This window comes from Micropterus dolomieu, linkage group LG06 (genome assembly GCF_021292245.1).
Source record: "Micropterus dolomieu isolate WLL.071019.BEF.003 ecotype Adirondacks linkage group LG06, ASM2129224v1, whole genome shotgun sequence".
NCBI classification, from domain to species: Eukaryota; Metazoa; Chordata; class Actinopteri; order Centrarchiformes; family Centrarchidae; genus Micropterus; species Micropterus dolomieu.
Window position 1 is genome coordinate 13,402,264 of NC_060155.1, and position 20,704 is coordinate 13,422,967.

Below are 20,704 nucleotides of genomic sequence, written 5' to 3' on the forward strand. Positions count from 1 at the left end.
GACTCACCCTTTTTGTCTTATACCTCACTGATTTTTAATCTTTTTCTTGCATGGTAAAGTCACCTCATTGAATGTGTGCTGCAAGATGAACTGTCCAGACCTCTGGGGGAAAACAAAGAAACCAATTGAATGTCATTGTTCCATTCACACAGCACTCTATCTGTTCTCTCCAAGCCTTTCCCATTAAGTGGTAGTTAGCTAAGCTGATAAGAACTAGTTGCTCTGTCTCTACCAAAAGCACCGATTAATACATTGTGTAATATGCTGTATATTGGCTACTTAATCACCGCATTCAGGCAGTTTTTATGAGCTTGTCAAGCTCTCGCTTATCTGCACAATAGAGATAATATTCCAGCAGAGAAACATAAATACAACCATATGAAGAAACACACAACCCTAGAGAACAGTTTATCTGACCTCCCTTGAAGAGTTTGAAAAAAATGTGAAAATGATTGTTGCTCCTAATTAGCAGTTTGTCGAAAGCCCAAATGGCACCTCCAGGCGAGCATCAAGGGCAAGACGAGGGAAAAGGGAGGGAAAGCAAAGAGAGAGCTAAAAACTAGAGGGGGAGAGAAACTAGAGAACAATTCCTCATCTCCGTCTGTCAGAAGCCATCTATCTGAGGAAGTGAGGCCGTTTCTGATGGGAGGGAGTGTGCTGATACGTGTGTCCTCCTGACCCTTCAGTAATTTCACACATCAAAGGGAGCACCACCCGGCAGCTGGCATACCGGAGAGAGGGGCTGCAGGAATTTGGAGGATTTTCAGAGATTTGCTCGTCGAGCCCAGAGTTATCTGAACCCACAGGGGAAAGAAAAAGTAAAAGTAAAAGCTCAATGATATTTTTGATCCTATGAATATTTGACATTCATGCTGCAGTAGGCTGTGTGCTTGCATTTGCTCATCCTCTATCGCCGCCCTTGTTGTTATTTTCTCTTTTGCTCTTGCCTCGGAGGCTTTCTCAATGCCAACCAACAGCTTAGTGACATGTTTTTTTAAGTAAATGACTCTACGGGGTCTTGCCAATAAGATTGGATTCTGTTCCTGGTACAATGAACCTCGAGTCTTTAAGCATACCCTGCTGGGTAGAGTTGTATGAAACTCCATGTACTGCTTTTGAAATGAGTAATACATCTCTCTCTCTCTCTCTCTCTCTCTCTCTCTCTCTCTCTCGCTTTCCCTTCACCTTCTACCATATCACAGTGTTGGATGTGTACGTGTTGAGCACCGATGGTCAGGTGCAAGACTTCAGGTTTCCTCAGACAAGCAAGGGTGGAGCGACTCTTCAGCTTTCCTCCAACACGGTCAAAGTCAACAGCAAAAATGGTAAGAACAGACATTTTGAGATTTTGGGAAATACGCAAACTCACTTTCTTTCTGGGAGTTAGATGAGAAGATTGACACCACTCTTGTATCAACTATAGAGCTAAAGGCATGAGGTTATTCATTGCACTATTTGTCAATATGTCAATATATTGTTTTTGTTCATAGTGTGTATATTTGTGTTGTCTACACTGAAGTCTGTGTCTGACTTTATTTTATACTTATTATTGTGATTTTGTATTTTTGTATGAGTAAGCACATCGTGAGCAATGTACAATCTAGAGTCAAATTCCTTGTATGTGTACACATACCTGATTCTGATTCTGATTATTAGTTTTGCTTAGCCTGGATGTTTCCAAAGTTAAAATATACTGGCGCATATGATTAAAAATTGTCTAAATATCTTGTTTTAATGCATCACTGAAATAAGGCTAAAATGTAAAAGCCAAGCTAGGGGAGATGTGTCTTTTATACACATTTTGTAGGAGTTCCTCGATTGGCCACTGAGGACTGTAAGCAGACTTTGGCACGCCTCCATATCTAGATCATTTGAACATTGCTTGTTTATGCTCCCTCTGTATGTCTGATGACTTATTATTGCCGGTTGCAGGTGTGGCCAAGCTGGTATTTGTGCTCTACAAACACCTGGGTCAGTTCCTCAGCACTGAGAACGCCACACTGAGGGGGATGGGGGACCTGAACAAACGCAACCTCTCCCTCACTGTCAACTCCCACATCCTGTCAGCTTCTATAACCAAGGAGTCCAGCCGTGTGTTTGTGGCCGACCCTGTGATATTCACACTGGAACACCTGGATGTAAGCCTCCTCCTGAGACTCCCCCAGTCTGCACTATACAGCTGGGCTGTTAAAATACTCAAACGTCTGCACAGCCAGGCAGTTTGATGTGTTACTGTTGAAAAAAAAACTGTCAGAGTAAAGAGATCTATATTATGCTAGTGTGTCATGGGTGGTGATTTAGCACCAATCAGCGATGTAGACTAGAAGAGTTAGAGAATCACTTTGAGCGTTTTCTGTCTCTTGTTTCGCCTTGTGCTTGGTAACTGCCATAGTAACCCTTCTCAAACCTCAACAAATTAAGATTCAGTTTTATATATTTAGATCCCTTTTCTCCCAACAATCTTACATCATTTTAATTGCGCGGGTACTAATTGGTGAAACAAGCACACATAAAGTCACACAGTCTACACATCAGGTGCATTGACATCTGTCTCTTCCAGTTATATATATGAAACATACAAGGTGTGCCTGTGTACAGTCATTCATATTGCAGCGCATGTTCATATATGTTTCATCACTCTTTCTCTCTGTTTATGTTTTGTAGAAAGAGCACTACTACAATCCCAACTGTTCCTTCTGGAATTACTCAGAGCGGAGCATGATGGGATACTGGTCCACTCAGGGCTGTAAACTGCTGGAAACCAACAAGAGCCACACCACTTGCTCCTGCAGTCACTTGACCAACTTTGCCATCCTCATGGCTCATCGGGGAAATGTGGTAAGTGGCCCTCTCCTTGTGGTTTGCACAAGCTATTTTTCTGTCTCAGTTAGTTGTTCTCCCGTCTTGTTGATAGATTTGTGCACACACGGCAAGAACAAGACTGGCATTTCAGCGGAAAATAATTAGATTATTGCTGGAGGAGAAGGTAGGGGAGAGGTGGAGGAAAGGAAGCTGGGCTGTCACTTTAAAAGAGTGAAAATGTGGATCAGGACAGGAAGTGTCATACCGTTATCAGAAATAATTATGTTTTACCTATGGTTCATGTCTAATCGTCCACCATGCGTATGTCCCTGAGAATCATGGGAAACAGTAAAACCTCAGCTTTAACTTATGTTTCCACCTCTCTTGAAGTGGTGTAGGATCCATTTGGTCGCAAAATGCAATTACAATCCAATTACATGATAAATAGCATGTGTAGCAAGGACCTAGCCAGTAATAAATGTGGAGGATAAGTTTGTGGTTGCTTTAATAATATGTCCCAACTCATGAACTCTGTCCCTGTCATCTGTCTTAACCTCAACCTTAACCACAGCTTGAAGCCAGAGCCCCGAGGCTAGGCTTAGCCTCACACCAATTCCCTACACATCACCTCAACTGCAACTCCTGCCCTCAATAAAATTACAAATATCGCAGAAGGAATTGCCTCTCTTTCAACCACCATGTCCTTGAGTGATATTTTGCATGGTCTGCTATTTTCACATATGCCTGGTGCCCATCTTGAAACATGCTCAGTTTTAGATTTTCTGAAACACGGCAAGATTTTACCTCAAAAAGGGAACCCACATGGGGACATCACATTACTTGGTCGCTCGGTCTTTGTGGCAGTTTTTCAGCTGATGTCACTTTCTGCAACGCGGGCCCCGTGATGTGATCTAAGCATGTTCAGTTTGAGTGCCAGATGTCATCAGGTATGATCAGGTTAAAGGATAGGTTCCCTATTATTCATGTGTGTCTTAAAACAATAGCCAGGTGCCAACATTGAAATGGGTTTTGCTTGCTGGAATCATCTTTATTCAAATTGAAGTCTTTGTTCAAGGATTATTATTATTATTTTTTGGGTGATGACAACGTCATAAAATGCCACCAATCAATATGAAAAGTGTGGAGTTGAAGGTCAGTCTCTTTGTCTGTAGGGGGATGGTAGCGTCCACGAGCTTCTTCTTACCGTCATCACACGGATGGGTATCGCCGTGTCTCTTGTCTGCCTCGCCATCAGCCTCTTCACCTTCTGCTTCTTCAGAGGCCTGCAAAGTGACCGCAACACTATCCATAAAAATCTCTGCCTCAACCTCTTCATTGGCGAGCTCGTCTACCTTGTGGGCATCAACATGACTGAACCAAAGGTACCGTGGAAATTATACTGCAGAGGGTTTAATGTTCATGCAACTGATGAATGGGCTCATATGCTGTGATTAACCTTTAAACACTTGAATTCCTCCTTCAATTTCCCTTGAAGTGTCTTTAAAGATAGCAATAAATCTACATTAGATTATAATACCACATATCTATTCTGTATATGCATGTTCCAACATTTGAAGATCTGCGATTCTCAGTGAAATATTCAATTATTCAACTCGGGGTTTTTTTGTTTTGTTTTTAACAGCTGCACCATTTTATCAAAAAAAGAAACATTCACTGCATGGTTTTATACACTGTTCTCCTAGATCATTTCTATCTTTAGAAACGTTGGGATCTTCACAAAAACCGAAAGCTGAAAATAAAGTGCTATGGCTTTGAAGAAAGCTTAGTGGGACAAAGTACATTTTAACAATGCACCCACCCTCTTCCACTCACCCAGAATGAGGAAAAATCGATGGGTGTATATGTATGTATAATATTGTATGCTGTTTGTGGGCTACTGATATTTAGCTTAGCTGATTTAGTGAATTGTTATAGGATCTGTACCTTTTAGGGTGGGAATATACACATTATCAAATTCTGAAGTGTTGATGCTCTTAGGTCTAACATTAATGTTTTGGGTTTTTTTTTACCAAATATGTATTTCCACAAATACTGTCATCTCTTTCCTAAGAACATTAGCAACATTAACATTCAATTGGAGCATTGTTTCTGTCCACCTGATGAATGTAAGGCCAATAATCACTGTCCTTTTAGCCCTTTTGTCTCCACGAACTCCTGGGGGAAATATCAGGCTCTTAATGCTCCAGTGTGTTCACCAGCTGGTAACTAAGTTTCCCTGTGTTCCTGGCAGATAGCGCAAAGTAGGTTTATCAAAGGGTATTTGTTTAAAAGAGCTGCCTTTATTGTTTAGCTTTCCAAAATATTGACCTGAAAGACGCTAATAAGCTCAGTTGATCCCTTTCACATTACATGTAGTCATTTGATCCAATCAAAAATATTGTTTAGAGCAGCTGCAAACAGAGCCACTGCTTGAACCCATAGACTTTGTAATCTAGTGAAGCTGGGTTTACCTGGTCCTTCTTTCAAAATCTAAGCAAAAGCATTACAGTCTGGGTGACTAGTACCAAAAAGTGATTCTGAGTAACTCAGATTCAACTAACCCTGCATATGTCCTCCTGTCAGCTTGTGTGCTCCATCATCGCCGGCGTTCTCCACTTCTGCTTCCTGGGTGCGTTCGCCTGGATGTGTCTGGAGGGCGTGCAGCTGTACCTCATGCTGGTTGAGGTGTTCGAGAGCGAGTTCTCACGCAGGAAGTACTATTACGTGTCTGGGTACCTCATCCCGGCTGTGGTGGTGGGCATCTCGGCAGCCATCGACTACAGGAGCTACGGCACACAGCGGGCGTAAGTGTGCAGAGATTCTTCTGTTGTGGCATAAAAAAAACGAGGAGTGTTTGTCCTCCCTTCTCCCCATCAAGACAGACCCCCACAGCATGCATACATGTGCTAATGATAGTAATATCACAAAGAGTAGTCCACCTCTTCCCCCTGGCAAATTTACACTCTGTCACAGCAAAAAGAAGAGGCTGCGAGCAAAGCCGCAGCATTAATGAATGTGCTGGCTTGCTGCACTGGCTTGCTGGTTTTTTATTCTTTGCATGTGGATAATTGCTGCCCCTGTCAGTTAAAAGTTTATGCACTTCTCCTCTGGTCTTCATCCAAGCAGCAAGCTTTATGATTTGTAAGACTGCAATCCTCTAATTTATTGGATTTAAGTAAACTGCCTTTTTTCAAACTCTATTTTATAGCTATAGTATTCACTTCATTTCTGTTTCCTGGTGATAAACAGAGACAGAGGTGCAATTCATTCTCTTCTACAATACATTGTTTACTGTTCAGAGTCTTTGGTACACAGTCCGACATCCCACATTTGTAGACATTTGCAGACTGTGAAGTCATGAGTCCAATAACCACTGGCTTTTAGACTGCAGCTTCTCATGGCACGCGGCCAATACTCCCTCAAGGTCGGGTTTTCTTCTCTGTGGTCAGAAGAGTCTCTATTCTGTTGCTGTGGCCTATCATCCAGCCAGCTCTGCTGGGCCCTGATCGATGAGACACAACTTTGTTTTGGCAATGAGATGATTTAATGGACTGAGTATCATCTTCTGCACCCTGTAGATGCTGGCTGAGGGTTGATAACCATTTCATCTGGAGCTTCATTGGACCCGTAACCTTCATAATTGTGGTAAGTTGTAGTTTTGTGCAAGTGTGTGATAACTTTTTCTGCTTTTTTATCTTTCAAAGAAAAGCTTTGAAAACAGTTTATAGATTTTCTTACTGTCAGTGCTGGCAGCCTCTTAACTCTGCTTTCTCCGATCAATTTGCATGAAAGGAAAGTGGTCCCATTATAGCTGACACGAGGACATCATTGTCCACTCAGCTATGAAATCCTCTGAAATCAGAATTGGTGAGCGGTAACAACTTAAAGCTGTTTGGTCCTTGCTGTAGAGAATACTCCCCTCCAGCAATCAGGAGGAAAAATCATCTCAGGCATGAAGGTCATTTGCTCAGTGGGAAAACAAGGGTGATGGTGGTGGGGGGTCGAACATGGAAGTAATGAGTGGGTGGGCCAGACAACCATTACCATAGCTCATAGTCTTGCTGAGGATCATGACACATCCCCAGCCAATCCCAGCCACGGACATCTCCATCTTCACCTTTTAATATTTCATATGATGGCTGGTTGTTCACAATGCACATAGACACATACGCACACATGCATGCAGGAACGCCTGCACCCAGCCCTGAACAAACACAAACTGTGTCTCCATATAGGCGCATACGGTAAATCTGTCCATAGGCTGTAAATACATGTAAAACCCAGAGAAGCGCTGCATCTGCAGTGCTGGTTTTGTTTCACTAGATTTGGCAGGGAAGTGAGGGACCTGAATATTGTAGAGGACGGCCCCTTGGAGACGAGGCATGAGGGGGAGTCCATATGTAGTGTGCCTCAGCAGAATACCTTACTGCGTCCTTGCCTCGCTGTCCGTCCGCTTGTCTGTCTCATTGGATCTGTGTCATCTCTTGCGGCTGCATTAAATGCATCTCCAGCCACTTGACTCATGGGGACACAGATCAGCCCCAGTGGCTGGGAGACAAAACTCTGCATTACTGTAAGCTGTGATCTAAAAGCCTCTTTCTGTGTCCTTAGCCACTCATTTTTTTCCATCTTCCCTTGTTGGTTCCCATCTGCTTTCCACTCACACTCTCTTTGTTTCCATGTAAAGAGGCCTTTTTCTGTTGCCTTGTAGTTTTTCAGAAGGCATCAATATGGGATAATAACAAGGACCTTTCTGCTTATTTGTGAATGAAGAATTGAAAATGAAGTATTTGATAAACTGAGAGCGCTACATGGAGATCATTATGCTTTGTTTTCTCGCTAGCGCATGCTTTCTGACGTTTATTTTCCTTCTTGTACAGCAGATTGGTCACGCTTTCAAACTGCACGCTCAGAGCAGATATGGAATAGAAGTTTTTAATAACATATAAAATCCGGCTATATACCTATTTTTCATTGAATATTTACATAAGTGCATTTCAAAGGTTTAATATGGTATTGACCCAAATTGAAGAACATCTCCTCCCTTTCCCTCAGAGGCCACGGGCCCTCCAGTGCTTACAGAAAGACATCCTGAGAGAATGGAAACCTTTCTGGATGTATAGCTTGAATCACTTAAATGTTTTTCCTGCCTTCACTAAAAATTGTTTCTAAAATATGGCACTCAGCTCCGTTCTTTCCTCTCTGTATTTTTCTGGAGCTTTTGTTCGCGGTACATCAGATGTGTTTGGACATCATCAGATATACATTCTCATATTCGGTGAGGATTTGTACTTTGGGACTAACTATAATGTCAAACAAGAGAGGAAGGAGAAACTTCCAGTGTAGCTTATGTTGAAGGCGAGAGCTGTGTGAAGTAGACCAAAGCATTTACCTCTTACTGTTGTTTTTCTCTTTGGAAGGCAGTGTACTTTATGGTATGCACTGAGGCATTACATTTTCTTATTCCTCTCAGTGAAGGTATGCTGGTGTTGGCACTCGCTATGGAGCCAAAACCACCAAAGATTAAGCAGTACTCAAAGTCTAAGTCTACAGGGGTTAGCAACCAGTGGTGGAATGTAAATAAGCACACTTTCAAGTACAAATTTGAGGGTGTTTGTACTTTACTTGAGTATTTTCTTTTCATGCCACTTTATACTTCCACTCAGCTACAATCACATTGCACTCCAGCTTACAAATGAAGAGTTTTGAATTCAAAACATATGAAGAGATTGATTGATTGTACTTACATATCTTTACTACTCTTATATATTTTATACATATCTTTACTACTCTTATATATTTTATACTTCCGACTTCCTTGACTATTGTGATATTGTCTATCAAAACGCATTCAATCAGACCTTGTTCCACTTAACACAGCATATAATAGACTATAGAGGCAGATTGTCGTTGGCTGTGCTTTTCTCACTCATCATTGTACAATGTACAATTCACTTAAATGGCCATTTGTAAAAAGATACAATGACAGTCACTGGCTTCAACTTACATTTAAATGTATTCATTTCAGTTGTCCTTATTTAGAACTGTATCTTGTACTTTAGATGTTCAAGTTAGGCACTCTGCTCAGCTCTATTTCTCTGTCCCTTGTGTTAAGAAAACAATTGGCAAAGGCGTTTTGGTTTAAAGCCCCAGCAGATTGGAATAAGTTACCTGGTCTGTGTATATACATTTCATCACTTGGTATGCTTAAGCAAGCCCTGTCTTCTTAATGTTAGATATACTGCCCCTGTTATCAATGAAGCTGTCCCTGTTTATACCATATGTTTAGACCTGATTGCAGTAGGTGATCCACTCACACTCTACTGTTTATCTACTGTTGACTACTTTGGCCACCTTGTGGTTGCAATGTTTTCAGTGTTTTCATTAATTAATGTATCTAGTTTGTCTTTAGTTTGTTTTGTTTGTTGTCAGTCTGTACGGTGCCATTTTGACAATTGTCTTACAATTTTTATTTTGTCAGTCCTCTGTTGTTAACTAGTGATTGTGATATATTCTTCTTCTTTTAGATGCAGGACTTATACTTGTAATGGATCTGAATGCCTAATGCCTTTCTGAGTGCAGTCTGTTAACCCTGATACGCGTCTGTTTTGACAGGTCAACGTCATTTTCCTGGTGGTGACCATGTTCAAAATGGTGAAGCACTCCACCTCCATGAAACCCGACTCGTCCAGGCTTGGGGGTATCAGGTGAGGGTGTTGCTCTGGGAGATTAGGTGGCCTCTGTGTGTTTTGCGAGTGGGTTGTCACTTTTGTGTGTAAAGAAAAAATTCTGAAATTGCAAAAGCTGCATTTGACAGACACGTTTATTTGATTTTCTCTTCTCTTAAACCCGACCACACCAATATGTTTTTCCCTTTCTGATTTTATTTCAGTCCATATAGGTGGTGCCTTTTTAGTTCAGTTTATGATTTCAGTATTTGCACTATGCAGGGTTATATTGCCTTTTTTTATTTCTTCATAACTGCATTTCTGACCTTTGGAATCCTTTTGCACCTGCGCTGGCATAGTTTACAGGCTTCCTTGGACGACAGACTCAACCACATGCCTCGTAGATTTAAAGATGGTAAAAACGGAAAAAAAAGGGCCCGCCTCCATCTTTCCGCTTCCACTGGGCTGCATTTCCTTGATAAAGACACAAATCCCTGTACATTGCTATGCCTGGATTCTTGTTCAACAATATGTTTGAGGGCAGGCCAACACATGTTGTGTGGGCGCATGATTTTTTTAGCCAAAAAAAAAAGAGGCATTAAAGCTTTCAGGTTTGTTTTTAGCACACAGAAAACCTGCATTTGTGGATGTGCTGGATTTCACACATTATCTCTTTAAGAAGTCAAAACTCATTAATTGTCATTAATTAGGGTCTTCCTCAATCCGCTTTGTGTTTAGTTTCTGTGGCAAGTGTAGTAACGTAAAAAAAAAAGGAAAAAAGGTGAAATAATTGGTTGCATTTTGTGAGATTATTCAGACAAAAAATGGTATTCTTGTATAAAAAGCACCAAAAACGGATCAGCAAGTCTAATCAGCACTGCCTCTGGTTTTTCTGTGGATCCTCCCTCAGTGACACGCCGCTGTCCCAATTTTTCTCTCCTCTCGATGCTCGCCATATCTCTCATATGGCTCACTTCTCTCGTGTATCAATAACGACCAGCCGTCGTCATTGAAAATGAGAAGTTATCTTATTTCCTCTAGGCTTTCCTGGAAGCCGCCAAGGAGAAACCTGCTGCGCTTGCAGTCTCTGTAGCGAACAACTCCAAAGAGGAGCAAGGAAATATTTTTTGACTCGGTGTCAAATACAGAATGCACATTCATTCTAAAACATTGTATCAGCATTTATACACTATGCCGCCACTATTGCAACTTGTCTTAAAGGAAAGTAGCAAATGAGGGTATTGCTTTTTTTTAACAAGTCGTCAAATATAGCAAAGATGAAATTTACTGCAGTTTTGCTGTTTCGCTAGTTAATATCACTCTTCTTTCTCTTTCGCAGGTCGTGGGTGTTGGGAGCGTTTGCCTTACTATGTCTGTTGGGGCTCACATGGTCCTTTGGCTTGTTCTTCCTCAATGAATCCTCCATTGTAATGGCTTACCTCTTTACCATCTTCAACACTCTGCAAGGGATGTTCATCTTCATCTTCCACTGCCTTCTCCAGAAAAAGGTATGATTTCATCCTCCATCACAATTCTGAAATTGTTGTGGATTAATTCTAATCAATTACACAACTAATTTTGTTTATGGTGGAAAAATGCCAACAATATCTGTAAAATTAACATTCTGGTTTTTGGATCGAAAACAAGAAATGTGAAGGCTGCACCTTGTGTCATCTTTTATTATTTTCTCATGTTTTATAGACTAAACAATTAATGAATTAATAAAAACAAATGTGATTGATTGATCTACAGTATAATAGAGCTGAATTAATCATAAAAGCCACTTTTCAAGTAAGCAAAAATACAAAAAAATGAGCTTGTTTCAGCTTTTCAAGCATTTGTTGCTAAGTAGTAAATATAGTAAATTGAGGTTTGGGGGGTTTTAGACTTTGGGTCAGGAAATTGATTGTATTCTTTCTCTGACATTTTATAGACAAAACAAATGGACTAATTAATTAAGGAAATAATCTGCAGATTAATTGATAACTTTCAGATAATTGAAACATGGCACTGCCAAAAATTCCCTGTTTCATTCCACATCTATCTAATCCTCATACTGCAGGTGTGGGTCTGTAAATATTTATATTGTGACATTTTGAGTTTTTACACAAGGCATTTCATCATATTTTACACATTCTCACTTAGCAACAGCGATATCAAAGGGCGTCTTCTCTACAAAATTTCAATATGTTATCACGGTGTTTGTTATCCCTGTCCACACAGATATGGCATTTAAACCGCTGTCAGCTGGATGGCATTTGATAAAGATTTGGGGATTTGCATCTCTCATGGGGGGGTGGCATGGTGGTGTAGCGGTTAGCACTGTCGCCACTTGGTCAAACCTGCCGGCCGGTCGGCTGGATGTGGACTTGTCTCCCTGTGTCTGTGTGCTCCAGTTCCCCCGCACAATCCAAAGACTTGCTATTTAGATTAACTGGCGACTCTAAATTGCCTGTAGGTGAATGTGAGTGCGAAGGGTTGTCTGTCTCTAGGTGTCAGCCCTGTGATTGGCTAGTGACCTGTCTAGGATAAGACCCTTAAGAATAAGCCAGTATAGCTAATGGATGGATAGATCTCTCATGGGGGGGGGTACGCTTTCTGTGTGTACTCAGTCCGTCCTGATCTGTTGTCCCTCTGCAGGTCCGCAAAGAGTACAGCAAATGTTTCCGTCAGTCCCAGTGCTGCGGCGCGCTGCCGCCTGAGGGCCCCCACAGTTCAGCCAAGACAGCCACGTCTCGATCCACGGCCCGCTATTCATCTGCAACACAGGTATGTGTACACCACCGGTAACAGATGTGTCAGGGTTTAGGATTGTGCGAAAAGGTTTGTATGTAAATGAACTCCAATTAATTATTTGTCAGGGGATTTCGTTTCAGTGTTCTATGGGCTGTTTTGGTTTTTAGCGAAAAAAGATCTGAAGGAAAAGTCTGGTGATATTCTTTAGTTTTTACTTGTCAACAAATCTGATGAAAAAAGAAAAAACAGCAATGAATTGATCCTACTAACAAGTTTTTGTCTGTGTATTCACATCCTAATTTACTGTAGCTTATTTTTCTGTGCCTTAGAGCTCCATTATTATTATTAAAAACTTGTAAAAACACATCAGTGAGCCACACTGTTGCACTGGGTGACATGTTCCTTCATTATGATAAACAGGAGCGCTGTAGTTAATTTTGAGTCGACCCCACATACACCATATTGTCGACGTAAATACTCACTAGAGCACCAAATGTGTATTAATTCACAGCTGAGACTAGTCCCCAACGAATGCACTATTTACTTCTGTTTGAGTACTGTTTGTTAAAAAAAAACTACAGGGACCAGCTGCTTTAGGAAATCACTGAGCCTTTTTAAAAAATATGTATTTGTTCCCCCCCGTTTCTAAAGATTTATGTCCTAAGGGACAAATGGTCTTGTGGGTGAGAGCCACAGAGAGGCTGGGGAAGTCAAAGTATTGAGAGACGGACTAACACAGTGTTGGTTTTGGTCTTTTCATAGGATTTGTTGACAATAAAAAAAATTGGATATTGCCAGCCTTATGCAAAATGATCTGCTTATTATGATTGTATAGCAGAACCTTTTGATTTTTTAAACTAAATACACAGTTTTAACATTGAAATTTCAGTGCAGTATTTTATTTCACTTAGTACTGTTTGACATTGCTATAAAGCTGTTAGACTGACGGGGTTATATAACAAGGGATGGGAATTAGGAAATGTAGTTTAGTATTTATATATATATGAACTTTTCTTTTATACCTATCATGGTTGGGAGAGAGAACCTATTTAAAGAGAGAAACCGAGGACGTCTGAGAATTTGGTAGTGTTTTCTTCACTAACTGTCCAGAGAAAAAAAGAGCTGCTCAGGGCAGATCTCTCATATTACAAGCTGTAAGATTCTCGTAGTATCAATTATTGGTGTTAGTTGAATCAATAGCTCATGCTTTGTTTTACCGTTGCACGGCCGTGTCATTGAGCAGTGGGTTTGTTGAATCTTGTATACAACGAACCCACATAGCCACTCAATCCTCGGGGCCCGAAGCCTTGAATAACAGCAGCACCATGTTGAGCCCTGATCAATGGCTGCTTTCTCTCTCCACCCAGAGCCGCATCAGGCGGATGTGGAACGACACTGTGAGGAAGCAGTCGGAGTCCTCCTTCATCTCGGGAGACATAAACAGCACCTCCACACTCAACCAGGGTAAGCAACCGCTACTTTCACTGCCACCAGACGAGACACATACGCTATTCTCTTTGTAGCAAAGCTCTGAATTCACAATAAACACTTCAATGGATGCAGCTTACATGGCTCTGTGGCAGCTTGGATAAAAAGAGGAAGATAAGACCAGATTTAATGTTGCGTTTCTCTTACTGTTAAGCAATCAAAAAAAGCAGTGTTAAATGCTGCCTGTGTATCAAAGTTCACAGCATTTTTCGTGCACTTTCCAGCTTCACTAGGATCTTGCAAATAGAAGAGGAATAGAGGCAGAAAAGAGGTGCGATATATAGCGTGGCATAAAATGTTACAGATGAGGACTTGAGTTCAAATCCTAACGAGCATGACTCGAGAGGCTGACTGTGCAGCAGCCTCCTAACTCAGGATGAAGGTAGGGCTGGGGGAGCTCAGGATCCACACTGTGCCAGTGCAGATTGGCTGTAGTTATGAATCGTTTTAGTTTGTTTTTTTCAAAACCACACACATGGCAGAGTGTCTCAGCGATCTGTCCAAATGACTGAGGATAGTTATTACATTCTTGAGAATTTACACAAGTATGCTGACGATGATAGGGATACTGTATTATTCATGGCAGGCCACTTAGACATGTTTTGTCTACTGTCTCGACTGGATGCGTTTGTTTAGATGAATTTGCTTCACATAAACACTGGAGTTGATTGTGTTGCTATGCTTTGGTCAACACTTGTCGTGACAATATTGTTTGTCAGTTACATCAGCAGACTGTTTGGATAATGTCTTGCAACGTTTCTATGGCTGCTTTGTCCATAATAGAAGGCAGACAGATTGCAGGTCATAAATCTTTTGCGGTGTCAGATTTTGGACAGCAAATGTCAGTGTTTGTTTATGTCGACACAGTGCACCACCACAGACCATGAAGTACAGTACCTCAAGCTCTTTTTCCTCAACTGTTTTTTCCCCCTCCCCTCTCTCTCTCTCTTCCTGTTATTTCAGGGATGACTGGCAACTACCTCCTAACTAACCCTCTCCTCCGAACCCACGACACTAACCCTTATAACAACCTGCTGGCTGAAACTGTGGTGTGCAACACCCCCTCTCCACCGGCCTTTCACTCCCCAGGTGCACATTCACCCGCCACCTTTATTCTGTTTAGATGTGCGTTTTGTTTTAAAGCAAAAGTTCCACATTTTGGAAAATACACATCGATCAATCAATACCACTCTCACGTCTGTCAGTTAAATATAAGGCTGTAGCCAGTTAGCTTAGAATAGCATAAAGACTGGAAAAGGGGGGAAACAACTAGCCTGGCTCTGAAATCGCAACTCCACCTACCAGCACCTTTAAAGATCACTTATAGTTTATATCTTGTTTGTTTTGTTTAACAATTCACTGTTTTATGGGGAGGGGGTGTTATGTGACTATTTCTTTGCTGTAAGCAGTTGCTAGGTAACCAATGGGGAAGTTACTGGGCACAAAATGTTGAATTAGATTTTTTACAAATCAGTTTTTGTGCTAATTGATCATATAATGTGTTTCTTAGTGAGCTTTAGATGTGCTTATAGGTGGATTTTGATGTCAAATGACAGAGTCAAGCTAACCAGCGGCTGCCTGTAGCTTCATTTCAAACGGACAGATATGAGAGTGGTATCTTCTCATCTAACTCTCTCCTTTTTTAAGTGTGTTGGATTTATTAAAAACATGAAAATCTGTGGCTCTGACATAGCCTGCATTGAACATGCTGAGAATGATTACTCTAGATTCACTGTTTGTTCTTCTCCATTCACACCTCCTCTGTATTTCCAGTAGTTCTTATCTACGCAGGTTTGTCCTTTGTAAACACAGAAGGAGATAAACTCAGAGACGTCAATGCTATCTTATCGTCTACTGAGAATTCCTCTCTGTTGAATGTGAGCTGCACACGATGGTGCAGATTATTTATGCAGTTACCTTGCATTCATGGATGATACAGTATTTTTAATGTTGAAATCTTTACAATTTCTTTAGTTTAATTTCAAATTAGACCGATTTAAATCGTGTCAGTGTTTATGATGACCTAGTTCCTCACTGGCAGAGCAGAAGAGACCCAATCAAAGAAGACAAAAAAAAAACAGAAGCACATGACGCAATGCGGGCAGAGTCATAGCCCTCAGATATTCACAGGCATTTGATGATAAAAGAGAATATAGAAAAACAGCATGGCGAAAATGTGTAAGGAGAGGATATGCAGGAACATATAGCTTTAACCCGCTACAGTCATCATGGTCTTGTTTTGTGCTGCAAGCTCGCTTACAGCAAACTCAGAGATAATGAAGAAGGGATGGAACATAAACAATGTCTGCACAGAAAATCAAAGACCTTTTGTGAATGTTTGTGTGTGTGTGTGTGTGTGTGTGTGGGTGTGTGTGTGTGTGCGCACACGTGTGTGTGTGTGAGCTCAGCAGCAACCGAGCAGCTCAGACTCTGAAATCAGTGTGTGTGTGTGTGTGTGTGTGTGTGTGTGCAGACAGCTTGTGCTTTATTGCCCCAAAATGTTTACCTGTTTAATCATTGTAGGATGATTGCATGTTAGCGCTGGCGCACTTCAGGACATGGAAAAAGAAGTGGTGATAATTAATTAGCAGGTCATCTTTAAAGTCAGCACAAAAATCCTCCTTTTACCTGTAGAAACACTTCTTCTCCCCCTGAGGCGAAAACGCTGTACTTAGCCGTGTTCAAACACAGGAGCAGCAGGAGATCAGGAAGCAGTGACAAAAGAATTGAAAGATTTAACATGTGGAAACTAGTTTGAGGGTAGCAGGCACAGTATGACACACAAATGTCAAAACCTGGTGTGAAGATCACCAACCAAGTATGAAATACGCGTCGAGAGACTGTCAAGTTTAACATAAGCTTTGTCAGAAATTCTGTCTGCTATAGTCATTACATTTAGCTCCTGCAAAAGGATGAGCGTGTCTTCCATTATAAGTGTATTAATACTAAGTAATACTCTGCAGATGTTCATCCGATGCAGTAAAATCGGTAAGGGGAACATCTTGGATGAATCTCTGCTGGAACGGTTCCCAGAGTGCAGCTGTCGTCGTGTCCAGTTGAATTCTGTTCACATCATTTCCCCTGCTCCCGGTAGACAATACCTGTCTGCAATGAAAATCACTGCCTGCGCATAAACAAATGCAAATTTGGAAGTAGCTTCTATTCAGAGAAGTGTCTAATAACCCCCACCCTCCCCCCTCTCCTTTTTTTGGCCCTTTTGCTCTCTGTGCTCCTTTCACCCGTTTTAGAAATGTCTGTGATGTTGTTTTTAGAGCTTTTTTTTTTAGTCGCTATCATCCATTTTCTAACACATTCGTTTGAAAGCTAAGACTAGTTTCCCCTTTTTTTGTGTGTGCAATGACTCCCTGTGACGACATCCCCCTCACCCTACAAAATGTCAGCCTTTCACAGTGTACCCGGTAAATAAAATCCTCATATCAAATCAAACTGGCCCCCTTCACTTCCATCCACTTGAGCTTAGTCACAGGGCTGCACAAAATTTGAGTACTCCGCTGTCTGTGTGTGTGTGTGTTTGTGTGTGTCTATTTTGTTCACATAAAAGTAATAGATGTACACTCCTATAAAAGGAGAAAAAAATTATGTACAGTTCAGAAAGAAATAGTTTCACCAGGAAATGTTCCTCGTTTTACTGTAGATTAAAAAAAAAAAAAGAAAAAGACTGCGCTTGCTGCTGAACCCTGTCACCTGCTGAGTCCAGGATTCAGTTGTCCTTGGTTTGTCCTTTAGCTCTCACAAACTGTTAAACACATCATTTCGCTGTCATTCTCCATCCAATTTAAGCAAAGCATTCAATTGCAAGGACACAATCCGAGTGGGATCGACTGAATCCAGGCTGGATGTTACAAGCTTCCACTTTTGTCTTATTTCAGTGATTTTGTTGTTTCTGCTGCAATTGAAAAAAAGCATCTGTTTTACTTTTTTTGCACATCAGCTGTTCTTAGGCCAGATAGCCTGAGCAGACACACTTGATGTGAGTGGTGGCAAAGTGAGTCATTGCACCGTGCCTGTCTGTCGTGGTGTGTGGGGATTGTTGCTGTGCTTGTTGGGGCCCCAGTGCAGAGAGGTGGCTGGCCATCTGTGTTGGACATTACTCTTTTGTCTTGCCTTCTTTTAACAGGTGGAATGTTTTATTCATTGTTAATGTCACAACACTTCCTCATCGGCTTGTATTTATATATTTCTTTAACTCCCATCCTACCCCGTCGTTTGTGCTGCCGTGTCGTGACCTGGTCATCAGCTACTTTGTAGCGTGTTGCCGTGCTATATTTTCCAAGTTTTTGACTCATCTTTTGTTCTCATTTCTCCCAATATTGTTCAGGATAATCTCTTAGATTGGCTATAATGATATTCAGCCATGATGAGGATGGACATGGTGGGAAGCTAATTGGGTTTTCTTTTGAATTGTAAAACTTTCTGTATTTGCATAAAATTAAAATTCACCCCGAGATCAAACAGCACAAGAGGGAAGTGTCCTGAGCAGTATCAAGTTGTATGTGGATGGCATAGTGGAGACTGTTTTGTTCTTTCAAAAGGCAAAAAAGTTATACCTCACGCACTCTTTTTGCCTTTCTCTGCAGGACAGCACTCTCTGAGCAACAGCAGGGACATCAGTGCCATGGACACCCTCCCCCTCAATGGCAATTTCAACAACAGCTACTCCCTGCGAGACGACGACTATGAGACAGTGGGCGTTAGAGCCCCGGGTGAACTGGGGGGCCTCAACCTGGACGATGCCGCCTTTGAGAAGATGATCATATCTGAGATTGTCCACAACAATCTTAGGCCCCGCGGGGCCCCCAAAGGTCGCGACGGCCAGAGGGAGCGGGACAGAGCTTTGCCTCCCCAGACCAGGGTGACAGTGGACCGAGGAGGGGGTGGGAGCGGCAGTGAGGATGACGCCATCGTGGCGGATCACGCCGAGGCCTCATCCCCCCAAAGAGGAAGCGGAATAGGAGGCCATGCCACCCTGGAGCTGCTCCTGCACCCCAATCATAAGGAGGTGCTAGAGGCCCCCCTCCTGCCCCAGAGGACTCACTCCCTGCTCTATAGCGCCCAGAAAGCCCCCAGGCGTCTAGAGGGGCAGGGCGGCCATGGCTCTGAGACTGTTACTACGGTGGAGGACATGGGCTCCCATTCACCCAACAATAATAGAGACTCCCTTTACACCAGCATGCCAAACTTGAGAGACTCACCCTCGCCCTCAGCTTCGCCGTACCCCCCGGAGGAGGAGGAGGAGGAGCTCTCCCCATCACCTCAAAGCGAGAGTGAGGACGCATATCATAAAAGCATGCCAGAGCTGGGTGATGCTCCACAGCCCATGTCCTACTACCACATAAACCGAGGCACCAGTGATGGGTGCATCCTCCCACCCAACAATGAAGGCTGCGCCCAGGAGGGCGAGGCGCCCAGCGACGGACAGATGCAGCTCATTACCAGTCTCTGAGCCGGCCATCTTTGTTTGCACAGGTTTTAACAGATGGGTCCTTTCGGTTGATGTCAAGAGAGCCGGCAAGTCTGGCTCCACACTCTACATGCCCTTCCTGTTAGGACAGGAAGTGAAATGTTGTTGGGTGGGGAAAAAAGTTATGAACAAATGACTTTTGCACACAGATCTCATTAACACACAAAACACGTCCACCCAAGGCCCGACAAATGTGGACTGTGAAAGCTCTGCTGTTGGACTAAAGAGGTGCAGAGAATAACACACAGGCCGCTGTGTCAGAGATAAGTTTGGCATTTCTGTTGTTCTGTTCTGTCAAAGAATAAGGGATAAAAAAAAAATACACCAAGCAAAGAACTATGAAACTCCTGTCATATTCCTGGAGGACTTTGCAGAGCCAGGGTCTTTTTAGTCATGAAGTACAGAACTAGTGTGGCTCCACTACACAGTCAGGACTGTAAAGTTAAGAAACCACTAATTCAGACTCAGGCCTTATATTTTCTCTATTGCACATTTAACTGTTGTCAAAGTAACAGCTAAAGAAAATATATTTTGCTGTACCACTAGTGTAAAAAGTAAAAAAAAAAAGAAATAAAGGGAAAAAAAATAGAAACGGCAACCATTCAGTAGTTATGCCCTTTCAATGTTAATAAGATTCTTCAAACAAAATTAATCAAAATGGTGGAAATGTCCTTTTTCCTCTCACACTTGACTCGTTGTAGTATGTTTGAAAATGAAAAAAAAAAGAAGAAGTTTCGAGAGATATCAATCCATATGAAATGAAATCATGCTCACGTCTCTGCTTGTGAAGTGCTTTTGCTTTCATGAATGATGAGTTTTTGCCAGTAGTATATTTGTTAACACCAGGCCATGCACAGATTTGGAGTGAATTGGAAACTTGTGTAATTTATTTTACTTGAAGGAAATTGTCAGGTTTAAAGACTTATGTTCGTGTCAATGCGATACTGCAGTTTTTGCGGACATGTTTCATCCTTTGACACTAATTAATTTATTAAAGTAGAAAATGGGGGAAAAAAGAACATGGTTGGAAAGTGTGAAAAGTTGTTGCAGCACTGATTAGGTTCATTTTATTTCTTTTGTAAGAGCCCATCATCCGCTGATATTTAATTCAACTCCTGTTTGATATCAAATAAATGTGAAATTTTTTCTTGTTCGCAGATGTCTGGCTGTTTATTCATGCTTTGCATAAAAAAAATCTGCAATGATCCATTCATGTAGGAAAATGACAAAAAAATAAGGCTGAGAATATTACCCAGACTGACACTGTGTTAGTCTAACTTTCCAAGCCTGTTGGAATCCTGTCCGTTAATTGTTTTTTTTAATCAAACTTTATTCAAACAGGAATGTATAGTGGGGTTGTTGTTGTTTTTTTGGGGGGGTGGGGGGGTATTTCTGCTGCGTATTAATGCACTAGTGGGGATTTATAACAGCAGGACGCTGTATGTGGGTTCGACTCAGTGCCCTGTGTTCATTGTAATGACACAAGTCACCCGGTGCAACAGTGTGATATGTTTTACAGTTTTTCTCC

The 20,704-nt window shown here is 41.8% G+C and overlaps 1 protein-coding gene across 5 annotated transcripts in view; it reads left to right on the forward strand.

Moving 5' to 3' along the window:
- LOC123972400 (adhesion G protein-coupled receptor L2-like) overlaps positions 1–20,329 on the forward strand; it is a 126,765-nt gene extending 106,436 nt beyond the window's left edge. For 4 of the 5 annotated variants that reach the window (XM_046051895.1, XM_046051896.1, XM_046051897.1 and 1 more), the window contains 12 exons: positions 1,203–1,325; positions 1,933–2,138; positions 2,665–2,838; positions 3,975–4,184; positions 5,386–5,606; positions 6,381–6,447; positions 9,418–9,509; positions 10,810–10,978; positions 12,111–12,239; positions 13,574–13,670; positions 14,658–14,783; positions 18,293–20,329. In XM_046051895.1, coding sequence (XP_045907851.1) covers positions 1,203–1,325; positions 1,933–2,138; positions 2,665–2,838; positions 3,975–4,184; positions 5,386–5,606; positions 6,381–6,447; positions 9,418–9,509; positions 10,810–10,978; positions 12,111–12,239; positions 13,574–13,670; positions 14,658–14,783; positions 18,293–19,158 — 2,480 coding nt within the window. In that variant the 3' untranslated portion in view covers positions 19,159–20,329. The remainder of the gene's footprint in view (positions 1–1,202; positions 1,326–1,932; positions 2,139–2,664; positions 2,839–3,974; positions 4,185–5,385; positions 5,607–6,380; positions 6,448–9,417; positions 9,510–10,809; positions 10,979–12,110; positions 12,240–13,573; positions 13,671–14,657; positions 14,784–18,292) is intronic. The other variant, XM_046051898.1, reaches the window with a different exon arrangement.
- The last annotated feature ends 375 nt before the right edge of the window (positions 20,330–20,704 follow it).